The 14,106-nt window shown below is 33.2% G+C and overlaps 3 protein-coding genes across 3 annotated transcripts; all 3 read left to right on the top strand.

The window, feature by feature from the left end:
- Positions 1 to 210: 210 nt before the first annotated feature.
- LOC102626097 (peroxiredoxin-2) lies at positions 211 to 1,802 on the top strand. The gene is made up of 3 exons (XM_006475595.4): positions 211 to 455; positions 603 to 682; positions 1,373 to 1,802. Exons 1-3 carry the CDS (start codon positions 301 to 303, stop codon positions 1,624 to 1,626), a joined length of 489 nt encoding a protein of 162 aa, XP_006475658.1. The 5' UTR covers positions 211 to 300; the 3' UTR covers positions 1,627 to 1,802.
- A 6,402-nt stretch (positions 1,803 to 8,204) lies between these two features.
- LOC102625805 (rac-like GTP-binding protein ARAC7) lies at positions 8,205 to 10,564 on the top strand. The gene is made up of 8 exons (XM_006475594.4): positions 8,205 to 8,515; positions 8,727 to 8,814; positions 8,952 to 9,061; positions 9,347 to 9,410; positions 9,526 to 9,590; positions 9,693 to 9,758; positions 9,902 to 10,011; positions 10,212 to 10,564. The coding sequence occupies exons 1-8, from the start codon at positions 8,417 to 8,419 to the stop codon at positions 10,243 to 10,245; spliced, it is 636 nt and encodes a 211-aa protein (XP_006475657.1). The 5' UTR covers positions 8,205 to 8,416; the 3' UTR covers positions 10,246 to 10,564.
- Positions 10,565 to 11,482: 918 nt separating this feature from the next.
- Positions 11,483 to 13,716, top strand: LOC102625531 (cyclin-dependent kinase F-1). Its single transcript, XM_006475593.4, has 2 exons — positions 11,483 to 12,079; positions 12,519 to 13,716. The coding sequence occupies exons 1-2, from the start codon at positions 11,579 to 11,581 to the stop codon at positions 13,449 to 13,451; spliced, it is 1,434 nt and encodes a 477-aa protein (XP_006475656.1). The 5' UTR covers positions 11,483 to 11,578; the 3' UTR covers positions 13,452 to 13,716.
- Positions 13,717 to 14,106: the final 390 nt, after the last annotated feature.

Here is a 14,106-nt window from a genome sequence, read left to right as displayed (position 1 = left end):
TATTTAGACGAAGTATCAGTGCTCTCCCGTGATTAAACGGTGTAGCCAAGTGGGCCCATGTCAAACCTATTGGCCATTTGGCATATTTGTATTCGCTGAATTGACAAAACTCTTTGACCCAAAAAGACTGGGGCGGACGCCAAGCTTGTCTTAAATCCATTTAATAAGAATATCGCATCCACTAAATGCTATAAATATCCTCCTTCGCAGGCCAATGCTTTGCCTCAAATGCAAAAAGCTCTCGCCCTACGGTGGTAATCGTGTATTTAATCACAGGCGCGGATCAGATTCTATCTCTAAATGGCTCCTATCGCAGTCGGTGACCCCTTGCCGGACGGTACTCTAGCTTACTTCGACGAACAAGATCAGTTGCAGCAAGTGTCCGTACACTCGCTCGCTGCCGGTAAAAAGGTCATCCTCTTTGGCGTCCCCGGTGCTTTCACTCCTACTTGCAGGTAATATTATTTCACTCTCTTATGCTCTTCGATCACCGGCTATTCCTATTCCCGGTGGTCGCTCTCGTTCTTTTTGTAGGTTCAGTTTTTTTTATTTTTTTTTTCGGTTTTGTCGATTGTCTTAACCCGGAAATGCCCCTCCTGTAGCTTGAAGCATGTGCCTGGATTCATCGAGAAGGCTGATGAGTTGAAGTCAAAAGGCGTCGATGAAATTCTCTGCATAAGCGGTACATTGCTTACTTTTATTATTCTAATAAATTATGTTGCGTTTTCTTTGACATATCTTCTGTCGTGGATCTTTAATAACTCGTGTTAAAGATGATCTTAAATCAAAAAGAAGAAAAATTGAGAATTGACATGTTTAATCAACTTAAATGGCTCCTTCTTGAAATTTTATGCTCAAGACTTGGAATTGTGGTCTTTAATTCAGAGACTTATTTTGGGTTTTTTTAATCAAATTAGATTTATAAATTGAGGATCTATCAATATTGAAAATGAGAATTTGAAGATTGTGTTTCATTGATGAATTTATTGAGTGCATAGGTTTATTTCATTCAAGTCGGCTCTGTTGTGGCACAAAATTATAGCATGAAATAGAGGTGGTGGCTTGTAATTTCAGTCATCAACTGCAGTTCGGATGACCATTGAATCTCATGACTTTGTTTAAATGCCTGTGAAACTGATTTTGCATAATTACTGCCTACATTTCTTTCATTCTGATGCAAGCTCTAATTTTTTTTCCCCCTCCCAATCGCTTTGCAGTTAATGACCCCACTTGTGTTGAACATGACTTGTCTAAACTCCTGCAAAAACTAACTTTGCATATTTTGTGGATCAATTTCTTACAGTCTAACCTAAGCATTCCTTCTTCTTTTTTCTTTTTTTTGCCCCCGGGGGCTCTTGTAATCAATTTGCAGTTAATGACCCATTTGTGATGAAGGCATGGGCCAAAACATTTCCTGAGAACAAGAGCGTGAAGTTCCTGGCTGATGGCTCAGCAAAATACACCCATGCTTTGGGGCTTGAGCTTGACCTCAGTGAGAAAGGACTTGGCACCCGGTCAAGGAGGTTTGCTCTCTTGGTTGATGACCTCAAGGTGAAGGCCGCAAATGTTGAATCTGGTGGAGATTTCACAGTCTCCAGTGCTGATGACATCCTCAAGGCTCTTTAAATTTGCAGTTCCATCCCAGCTGCTTAGTGTTGGTTGAGTTATTACTTCCTTTTGCTGTGCTATGCTTAGGATGAATATAAACCAGTGGATCTCGAATATTGTTATGTATGACGCGAGAAGTCTTTTGTTTAAACTGTTGTTCATCTTTATTGGAATAAAGGGTGTGTTTTTGTGTATTTTATTCTATTTTGCGGAAAGGCGAGCTGCCATCGGTGGTGTTTGAAGGCAATTGCAATATTGCATCACAGGCTCACAGCCATCGGTGGTGTTTGAAGGCAATTGCAATATTGCATCACAGGCTGTTACGTAGGACTGTGAGGTTTTATTGGCAAATGATTATTATACTAATATGATATACGCATGGCTTGTAGTTTGAAATAAATCCCCTGGGCACTGGGTTTGCTATAATTTTCACCCAAAGTGAGAACATTCCTTTCCCTTTGGACACAGCTATTAGTACGGCAAAGTCACCGTTATTATTGGTATGAGACTTTTTTCTGCTCTGGAATTTTCATGCGTGCATAATTCTTGTCTTTTTATTTTTTTGGTAATTTTTATGTTTTTGCAAAAGCATGGTCAATGTCCTGTAAATTTATAGGCTAATTTTAGAAATTAATAATTTAAAATATGTATTTTTTTTCAGATATGAGAATTAAAAAAATCTATTAGGTGTCAATGCGAGTTTGGTTAAACTCTTATGGAGTGTTTACTTGAGAGTTTAAGAAATGTGAATAAAGTAATGAGAATAAAATTCATGTTTACTTAATAAAATATAATTTAGAAATGGAAATAAAATAGGTAGGTTTCACACAATTTAGAAATAAGGAATAAGAATCTCATCCCCAGGGGGGGTTGGAAATGGAGATTCTCATTTCCTGAACTAACTTTTGTATCCCTCTAATTTTTTTATATTTTTTAAATTATCCTCATTCAAATTACAATTAATTTTATTATTTTAAATATCGTTATTATTATTATTAATTTTATTTTTTAATTAATATTATTTTTATAATAATATTTATACATATATCTAGTTAATAAAACTTATATTATTTAATACTATGAGTATTTTGATAATTGATTCTCATTCGCATTTCTTATTCCCATTTATTTTGTTAAGTAAACACATTAATGACATTTCAACACATTCTCATTTCCATTTATTTTTATTAAGTAAATATTAGAATCTCATTCTCATTCTAACTCATTCTCATTTCATGAAATAAACGCACCATTAATAGACGAATTTCCTTTAAAAAAAACCATAGTTTGAATAGTGCCAATTTGATAATTTAATTTATTTTTTTTGGGGTGTGAGGGTAGTAGCGGCAAACCCACACCCGACCATCGACCCTATCCATTGCCATCCTAATCACAACGGAGACAAGTGATTGAGATTGTGATTTGCAATCCTTCTATCAAATAAAGTGGTAATTATAAAATAATCGTTTTATCATTTGGTCTTGAATTTGGATTTAAGTTTCATGGGTTGGAGAAATAAAGCCTAATAAAAGAAAAAAAAAAGTTGATTATCTCTAATCTTCTCATAAAACCATTTTCTTCAGTTAGTTTTATTTTAATATAAAAAAAGTCTTTTTTTTAAATGCACTATTTTTTAATTTAATTTTTTATTGTTAAAATTCAAAATAATAATCTTTTTTTTTCTTTTACAATCTTGTTGTTACTTTACACATAAATTAAAAAATTTTACAGATGATCAAATATTTTAATGTCAATCATTATGATAAATTACACATATATTAAATTATAATTTGAAAGCAATCTCAGTATAAGAATTCTTGATTGGTAAGAAATAGGAAATGAATAATAAATTATTCTAAAGTTTTGTAATTTATTTTGAAGAGATAAAAGTGACATGTAGAAAATAAAAAGAAAAGAAAATGGATTGATTATAAATGAAATAATTTGTTGAAAATGTGATGTTCTCGAGAAAATATGCGAAAACATCTTGTCATCTTGGGACCCTAATGCATGCCTACTGCATTGATGTTGTGTTTACTTATCTAGAATCGAAATCATTAACAATGTTTACTTCACAAAATAGAGTAAAAAATCAGAATCGGAATCGGAATCGTGGGGCCTACCATAATTTGGGAATGAAGAATGGGAGACTCATTCCAAGGGGAAGGTGGGAATGAGTCTCCCATTTTCGGGATTGACTATTTTGCCCTCCCCAAAAATTAAAAATACCCATATTGTCATTATTTATGATTAATTAATATATTATTATAATTAATTAATTAATTAATTAATATACTACTATAATAATTATTAATATAATTATTATAATTAGTTCATATATTATTATTAAGTAATTAATTAATATAATTGTTACTATTAATTAATATATTAATATATTATTAACAATAATTATTAATAATTATAATTTTTGATAAATAATCAAAATAATTAATATACTTTTATTATAATTAATTAATATAACTATTACTATTAATTAATATATTAGTATACTATTAAAAATAATATATTAATAATTATAGTTTTTGAATAAATAATCACAATAATTAATATATTTTTATTATAATAACTAATATAATTAATTAGTATATTATTATAATTAATTAATTAAAAATTTACAATTAATTAATATATTAATATGTTATTGACAATAATTAATAATAATAATTTTTGAATAAATAATCACTATAATTAAAATATAAAATAATAATTATGGCAATAATTGATTATGTACTTTTTAGTAATTTGTTACAACCTAACTCATTCCGATTCCGATTCCGATTCCGATTCCGATTCCGATTCCAAAATAAAATAAACACATTAATGAGATTATATCTCATTTTAATTCCAATTCCTGTAGGTTAAATAAATAACTTATTATGATTCTCATTCCCCATTCCCATTCTAGTTAATTCCAATTTCAATCCATTCTAATTACAGCTCATTCCGATTACTGACAAATAAACACAACATGAGTGTTTTGTTGCTCACTTTGTAGAGCAACAATTTATATTCAGAATAAAAACTCTGGCTAAACCCCAACAAGACACAACCAATAATAATAATAATAATAATTTTAATTATTATTATGATGATGATGATGATGATAAAAGTAAAAGAAAAAAATTACACTTGGCTAGAGTTTATTAGTGATTTAATTTCAGGGCGAACATCATTTTTCGGTTGCAAGCCCTCGCAAAGCTCAGCAGTTTTTGCGTAGGGCTAATAAATTAAAGACATGCGTCAATCATATTTTATCTTTTTAATTTTTAATTTTTTAATATATTAATGTATTGCAATCATAATTTTTACTAGTATTTACAATAAAAAATCTATGGGGACCATCATTAATAATTTTATTATGATACAAATTAAATTTTTACTCACAATCAACACTAAAGGGATGTCTATTCTATCCTATTAATGAGAAGACATTTTACTCCTACTAATTTAATTAGAGGGAAATCGAATCCCAACAATAACTAAGACATGAGTACATAGGCCAAAGTCCATTGGTTAATTTCTATTATTTAATCATACATCTATTAAGACTTGACCTGTATTAATAGAGCTATCACAGCACAAATGAGATTTTATATCTATTTGAAAAACGTGACTTGGAATGCACGACTATTTTAGATTTTTTTTTTAAAAAAAATCCCATTTGCATCAATCATAATTATTATCCAAACATCTCCAGTGTGGTTTTCATGCACTTCTTTTTTTTAGTTGATCATCAAAATTTAAAATTAGAAAAAAAAAATAGGGATCTAAAAGATTAAGACTCTTCCTTCTCTTTTAAAAAAATAAAAATCATAAAAATCCAAAAACAATTATAGATAAGAAATCTGAATTTCGAGGGCAAGGACTATTGTTCCAATTAATTTTCATTTTATTTTCGTTAAAAAATGAAAGTAAAATGAGAAAAAGTGCAAGCTGATCATTGTGGACGATTTTCGATAGTACAATACATTAATTTCCTTCCTCATTTATATGAAATATTGAAACTTATTGTTAAATTTAGGTGTCCATAATAAGCTGACTATATGTAATATGAGAAATAAGTTTAATATTGTATAACTTATCAAGGATTCATATGAGATAGTTTAGTGTTTTATTTGAATTGATGACATAAGGTCTAGGTAATTCAAATAACTTCAAAAAGGTTATTTTAATTAAAACACAACAATTTTATCATAGATATACTACATGAGTGAATAGAAATAAGTACAGTAGAAATCATAATAACCTGGTGACGATCCGTTCGTGAAGAGTCCTAACATTTTGTGTTTAAAGATTGAAAGAAATTGGATGGGATCTGTCCTTAAAGAATATGTTGTGATATGTTTTTAAAGATTCGCGTGACCCGATTGCTTGATTCGTGTTAGATTTATTTCTACATCAACCAATAAGAGTACGGTTTTAGTTGATAAAATAAAGTTGCATTATTGATTTAGAAAATCACCACTTGTATATAATTATATATTAACCCTTAATAACAACACATTTCAAACTGAACATGGCTACCGTGCTTCGAACAAATGATAAATTATTATGCTGCTGTTAGTCCACCGACAGTACTAGTTTTATTATTTATTTATTTTTAATTTACCATAGCTTGCAAGTTCATCTTTGGACTTTGGACAAGAGTGATAAGATCACATCTTGTTACTACTTACTAGACAATGCTGAAATAGATCCAATTGTCTCTTGCTTGCCCGTCCATGCAACTGGTTAATATTTTTTAATTGTCAATCATAATTTCTTTTTCTATCATTAATAGTGTAAGTTTAATTAGCTTTGATCACGGGGTCTCCGAGGCATGCTCTTGGTGGAGGGTCAGATCTTAGATGATTCCTAGCCTGTATGACACAATTTTCAACTCCTTTAAGCCAATTAATCGCATTTGGGTTTTCACCTAATTTATAATAAAATTATTCTCAGCACCAATAAAGTGATGGCTCCATTGATAATGGAGTCTCCCTTAAATGATTTGACTGGGTTTGCTCTCCAGTTCGAGTCGCATGGAAGTCGCATTTGTTGGGAGAACTTGTGCCTTTCGGTTCGAGCAGGGAGTAGGGACTTCTAATCTAGGTTGTGATACAAGTTTAAAGGTGTCTTCCACAATTGAAATCCTCTCCAAAATACCTCGTGGTTAAAAAAAAAAAAAATTATTCTCAGGCCAACTTACAAACTATATATACTGAACGAAATTATTTCCAAATTCCAATGTATGTGAGGGTTTAAGAGTTTTCCATGTGTTAATGGAAAACTACTCTATTAAGTATTATATTGTTCTTATCGTAAGCTTCATAACTTATTAACCAACGAGGGGGGAAAAAAAGGGAGAGGATTCTTATTCATATATCAATTATTAGCAACAACGACTCATAATTTGATATTTATCCTGCTACCGCCAATTGTTGGTGTTTAAACTGTTAAGCATTAACAACTTCTCTAAACAATTATATATGCACAATACAACATAGGAGATAAAACAGCTGAAAAATTTGAGATTTGTGCCAAAATAAATGAAGTGAGAAAGGAGAAGCATTGGTCGGCAATTCAGAGAAAAGGACAAAGGAGTCAATGACCCATTTTCATAGGGCGTAGCACGTGTATGAATAGAAGCATTGATTTTGATAGAGGTATGATATATTTAATGCTCGAGTAAATATGCAACGGTCGCATTTAATCTGGTTCAAAATAAAATAAAATAAAATAAAAATCCATTCCCATTTCGTTTGTTACACGACTAGCAAGACTTTGTTAAACAACTGCTGCCTATTTGGTCTCTAGCTGTTGTTTTGATTTGAGATGGTATTACCGAGAAAATTTATCACAATGAGCCACGGCGAGCATGAGTTATCTGTTCTTCCTTCAATATCAACGTGTTATTATTTTTAATTACATTACGAGTATTTTTTAGATTGAGATTATGTAATTGTAATTTAAAAAATATAATATTAAAATATTTGATAATATTAATTGTTGTAGTTCGAAAGATGTGTTGATTTGATTTTTTATTTATATAATAAAAAAATTATTAGTCTTTAATAATTTTATTAAAATTATTATTTATAATTATTAATTTTTATTTTTTAATTATAATTTTTTTACAATAACTATAATTTAAAAATTACAATATCCTAATTTTAAACAGAACACATTACTTATTGATATTTATAATCTTAGAACAAACTGAATCTATTCGGGAAAAAAAAAGTTAACAAAATAATGAAAATAAGTGAAGGAATAAAATTTATTGCAAAGAGTAGTAGTTGAAAGCTTCTAATGGTAGGCAGATAGTAGCCACTGCAAGCAATAAATAATGTCAATTACAGAGCTGGAAACCAGCAATAAAGAGGGCCAAACCAAACGGCCAAATCAATACGTGCCGTTTGAGACTAGAGGGGCCCAATGCTTGCAATTCAAAAAATAGAATTTTTCCGTTATATTTTTGAAATTTATCGAGAGGGACGAAAAAAGTGCAGTGACTGTGAGAGAGGGAGACCCTTTTGACTGTAGACAACTAAATAACTGTCAATATTTTAATGTTACTTTGTATTCTTGAAACTGCAAGCGCAGGACAAGAGGCCACATTTTTTCCACTTTTATATCATCCCAAGACTCAAAAGCATTGAGCAATTGTAGGCACAGTTCTCTTTCCTTCTTTCCTTCTTTCCTTCTTTCTTCTTCTTTGAGGGCGGGTCTTTAACTTTTTTCTGTTTGAAGCATCTTTGGTTTCTTTCTTTAGCTGGCCTTTTTAATTGCTGTAGCTAAAGGAAGGATGAGTGCATCAAAGTTCATTAAATGTGTTACAGTTGGAGATGGAGCTGTTGGGAAGACATGTATGCTCATTTGTTACACAAGTAACAAGTTCCCCACTGTAAGTCTTTAAATACCCATCTATAAAAAAAAAAAAATTCCCTTTTCTTGGCCATAAAATTTTTCTCGTGTTCCGATTTTTGAATTTTTTATGTTATTTATCTATATGGGGTTTTATAATATTGTAGATGCTGACAGGGGTTTAGATGAAGCCCTGAACTTGGGATCTCTCTGACTCATATTGTTGTTGTTTTTTTTTTTTTGTTTCCCAGGATTACATACCCACAGTGTTTGATAATTTCAGTGCCAATGTTGCTGTTGATGGTAGTATTGTGAACCTGGGCTTATGGGATACTGCAGGTATCCGTCTTATTCTTGTTACAAGATAATGTTAGTTTTAGGTTTTATTGCTGAGAGTTTCCTAAGTAGGTGTAATTGTTTTTTTTTTTTGGTCTAACCAACTGTTAATCTGGTAATATGCTTGCTTTGATTTAAAGGGCAGGAAGATTATAGCAGGTTGAGGCCACTGAGTTACAGAGGTGCAGACATTTTTGTGCTGGCTTTCTCATTAATTAGTAGGGCAAGTTATGAAAACGTTCTTAAGAAGGTAATGATTTTCAATTAATATTAATGTCTTTTCCCCTGCTCAGCCCTTTATCTCTTTTTCTACTTTTATTATGTCTCTCTTTGGTTGTGGCTACTTTTAAATCATGTTTCACGAAAGTTGGTCTTTTTAAATTAATTAAAGCCTGTGTGTGTGTTGCTTTACACTTTAGTCCCATGAATTTACGTTTCTTTGGATAGCTTTTTCGTCAGAAGTAATATTTATGTATTATGAATTCCATTTATCATTTACTAATTTCTTCCTTTTTTTCCCTTAATTTCTTCTCAGTGGATGCCTGAACTTCGACGATTCGCACCCAATGTACCGATTGTTCTTGTTGGAACAAAGCTAGGTAGGCAAGATTTTTGAGAAATTTGCAATATGATGATGCAAATAGAATTCCCCTGTAGAGACAAGTAAATGTTATGATTAAATCTCAAGCGCATTAACCCTTTTATCTATATCAGATCTTCGTGAAGACAGAGGGTATCTAGCTGATCATGTGGGATCTAATGTCATAACAACTGCCCAGGTATGTGAATCACTCTTATTTGCTCTCTCTTTACATTTTGTTTTCTTGGAAAGCATTTAGTTTGTTGTGAGAAAGTAGCTCAATCAGCATATAATAAAACAGGGAGAGGAGCTGAGAAAACAAATTGGTGCGGCTGCATACATTGAATGCAGCTCTAAGACTCAGCAGGTAAAGTACTTGGTGAACTGCAAGTTTGATCATTTGATGTTGATTTCATCTCATTGAACTTGGTAAGCTGGAACCCATTTCATTTTCATTTACGTGTTGAAAAGTACCGCTTATGTGCTTTATTTTATTTTTTAAATAATCAGAATGTCAAAGCTGTTTTTGACACTGCAATCAAAGTTGTTCTTCAACCTCCAAGGAGGAAGGAGATGATGGCAAGGAAGAAAAGGCACAGACGATCCAGTTGCTCAATTGCGTAAGTACTTCACCTTCGCCCAGTCTAATCGGGACAACAATCATTCACCTTTCATGGTCTCAGATAATAATAAAATTTGAACTGTTTCGCTTGAGTATAACCATGTGCATTACATGGCTTTGTGTTAGTTTTGTTGAATATTTTTCAGGTGCATCGACCTTACCTGACTTTTTCTGCTTATTTTCATGTTTTGCCGACAGAAGGAGTATCGTGTGTGGAGGTTGTGCAGCTTAATAATGGTGAAAGCTGGACAGACGGACAGTAATGAAGCACTTTTCCCAAACCTTGCTGTTTTGTGAATGTTTTCTGAAAGCCCTTTTGTGTGCAGTGTAGCTGCAGCTATATAGTTTGAACTAAAGCGAAAATAGTTACATGTTTGTATCCTACAGACTGACTTGGACAAGAATGGAGGGAATTGTTCATTCTCTCCAGCGCTTTTTGGAAGTAAATTATGTTGTAATTTGGGGTTTCTTCTGATGTTACAATTATTTTGATGTTAATATTTTGTGATGTGGATGGAGATTCATAAAGTTAAAGGTTCTTTCTACCATTAGATTGGGGGTGTCAATTTTTTAATCTCCTTGAACAACTACTTTTTATAATAGTATGGTTCTACAAAAATTCCTAAGTTCAATTATTTTTTTTTAAAAAAAAAACAATTTTAAATTTTTATTTTGCAAAGAGTTAAATTCAAACAATTGAAATTGTAAGGAAAAAAAAATCTTTAGTGTTATGAACTTTGAGTTTTTTCAGTTGATTAATTGTTTATTTATATCTTCATTGCACCCTAAATAATTCAAAAAAACAAATATTACATCATGCATTTAGCGAAATGGTTAATTTAATATATTTTCCCAAATTGGGATCAGAGAATTTGATTATTTAATTATAATTATTAATTTATTTAATATTTATTATCAACATTTTACTATATTGTAAGTTGTACCGTAGAGACAGAAGAATTATACTCGAATGGTACCCTTTTTCTTTTCGTGAGGAATTTGAAAAGTAAAGGCAGCTGATCCTGGATCTACCATTAGATTATTATTTTTTTTTTTGGCATCCAAAAGTGCATTCATAAGTATCATCTAAAATCTGGGCCGCGGCCAATCGGTCCAATTGTTATCAAGCCATCAAATGGACAGTCTTGTATTCTTGCTTGCTAATATGTTTGTTAACGGTCAAGTTAAGTATATGATGTTAAACAATTTGGTCCAAAATAAGAATTGTTCAAGTGTTTCTTTCTAGTTCTGCATACTCTATTTTTCTTTCTTATTGAAATAAAAGGGTTTTATTTTTGAGTTTCAATAATTAATAATAAAATTCTCCCTAATAGTATATTAAAAAAAATTAAATAAACCAACCTACTCAGCTACTCTCATTTTTATAGGACAATAAAAACGTACAACAATTAATTCGAGAACGAGGGCGTTATGGTAATTTCACTTTCCTCCTCTTCTTCCTCAGATAACTGATCCCTGCAGTTAAATAACTGAAAGAACGATAAAAAAAAAAACCAAACACAACACAATACAAATCGACAAAACAAAACAAAAACAACATATAAATGGAGCAACCGTTGCCCAAGAGCTGGAGCATCCATACCCGACCCGAGATCATTGCCAAATACGAAATCCTCGAGTGCGTGGGCTCCGGCGCGTACTCCGACGTGTACAAGGGCCGGCGATTATCGGACAACCTGATCGTCGCGCTGAAGGAGGTCCACGACTACCAATCGGCGTTCCGAGAAATCGAGGCGCTGCAGATCCTACAGAACTCGCCGAACGTGGTGGTTTTGCACGAGTACTTTTGGCGGGAGGACGAGGACGCCGTGCTGGTGCTGGAGTTTCTCAGGACCGATTTGGCGACGGTGATTGCGGAGTCCAAGAAGAAGAGAGAGGGCGGGGGCGATCGTGGAATCAGCGTCGGTGAGATTAAGAGATGGATGGTCCAGATTTTGTGTGGAGTGGACGCCTGTCACAGGAATACGATCGTTCATCGGGATTTGAAGCCTGGGAATTTGTTGATCGGCGATGATGGGGTTCTCAAGTTGGCCGATTTTGGCCAGGTAATTTGCTTCAAAATTCTTTTTTTTTTAATTTAATGCCTCAATTATTTTATGCCATTGAGAAAACGACATGCATTATGATAGACACCAATGTTTGTGAATTTATAGTTTATAATATGTATGCTTATGACAATTGTGGAACCTTGATTTAGTTGAAACCAATCATCTGACAGATACAGGTCTGATTTTTATTAAGGATTAATCATTCCTCTCTAAATTTGAAGAATCTGAGTCCTTTCGCTGCAAGTTTGTGGTTTAATTACTACTCATCTTGTGGCGGCCAATTGTTTTGGAGTGAATCTCAGAAACGATGACGTATATAACACACAATCATGTGTCATTTTCTCCGTATCATTTGTGCTTTCTATAAGCATTTAGAGTAGTTTATGCTGTTTTCTGAATGAATGTGAATTGTTCTTCTGTTTGATTTTGTTTACAGGCAAGGATACTCCTGGGTAATGAATTCGATGCTCCTGATGGTAATTCTCAGCCTTGTGAATCCAATGCTCCATATCAAGATAACATGTCTGAAGCTCCACAAGTTGATCTTGAGGTAGAAGATGCATCCCCAGAAGGAGATGTTAATCAAGAGCAGGGTATAATGAGTAGAGAAGATTATTTTAGGGCATTAGACGAACTAAAGGCTAAGAACTCCATAGATGAGACTGATAAGGATACGAATGTTCATGATGGAGATACGTCATGTTTTGCAACATGCACAACCAGCGATGTAGAAGATGATCTTTTCAAGGGTACCTATTCTTATGACGCAGAGGATGGTGGAGATGGTAGACAAGGTGCCCTCACTTCCTGTGTTGGAACTCGCTGGTTCAGGGCCCCTGAACTACTTTATGGATCCACATCCTATGGACTTGAGGTTGATCTGTGGTCATTAGGCTGCATATTTGCAGAACTTCTAACCCTGCAACCCCTTTTTCCTGGGAGTTCTGATATTGACCAGCTTGCTAGAATTATTAGTGTTCTGGGCAATTTAAACGAAGAGGTCTGGCCGGGCTGTGCTGAACTTCCTGATTACAGAACGATTTCATTTAACAAGGTAGAGAACCCAGCTGGTCTGGAGTCCAGCCTGCCTAGCCGGTCCATTGATGAAATCTCTCTCGTCAAGAAACTTATTTGTTATGATCCAGCTGCCAGAGCCACTGCCATGGAACTGCTCCAGGACAAGTATTTCAATGAAGAGCCCCTTCCAGTCCCAGCATCTGAGCTGCATGTTCCATTGACAAAGAGTAATCATGATGAGGATTCTCACGGAGGATGGTACGATGACATGGGTTCAGATTCTGATTTTGATGAATTTGGCCCCTTAAAAGCCACAAAAACCAATGCTGGTTTTTCTGTAAGGTTCTTTTGATCTTGGCAAGTGTTGAGGTACTGTGAAAGTGCGAAGAAATTTTCCTTTCTATTTGTTTGAGTAATTATTGAAGATTATAATCGGCTTTAAGCTAATTGTATCTTAGATTTATAATGTATTGCACCTCGTGTTTTGCTTATTGAATACAACAGTTTTTATGCAAAACATCCTTACTCATTGTAAACTGAAGGATAATAATAATATATTGTATCACATGTTTGTATGCCAGCAGCCGTGCTGACATGCTAATTTAGTTGTTGTCAAATCATTTTTCATGGTGATCAGCTAATGCTTGTTGAGCCTGTAAGATGAAATAAAATGTGAATTAAACCAGAACAAGGAGGGTTTATCACCGCTGATGTGATTCAGATTCATAAAGGTAAAGAAACCCAAATGTTAGTAGTGCTAACGAACTGTTTGGCACACAGGTGTTGGTGGTATGGACCCCGTCAAGAAGCTATTTCCTATACCCATTTGCCTGGACCCAGAAATTGTTCTGCCGTCAATCTCTCTCCCTTAATCAGTTATCAAGTCATGTTCTGTGTCCAAGTGGTGTAAATCAACTCGTGTGGAAAAACAGTCCAAGCTAAAAACATGTCGACAGTGTCACGTTATTTGTTCAGTTGAACCTCAAGGCCATATTTAACTAATGGGG

Source organism: Citrus sinensis, chromosome 1, assembly GCF_022201045.2.
Source record: "Citrus sinensis cultivar Valencia sweet orange chromosome 1, DVS_A1.0, whole genome shotgun sequence".
Classification (NCBI taxonomy): domain Eukaryota; kingdom Viridiplantae; phylum Streptophyta; class Magnoliopsida; order Sapindales; family Rutaceae; genus Citrus; species Citrus sinensis.
The sequence above is the reverse complement of the archived record's forward strand: the minus strand, read 5'-3'. Positions and strand labels throughout refer to the sequence as shown.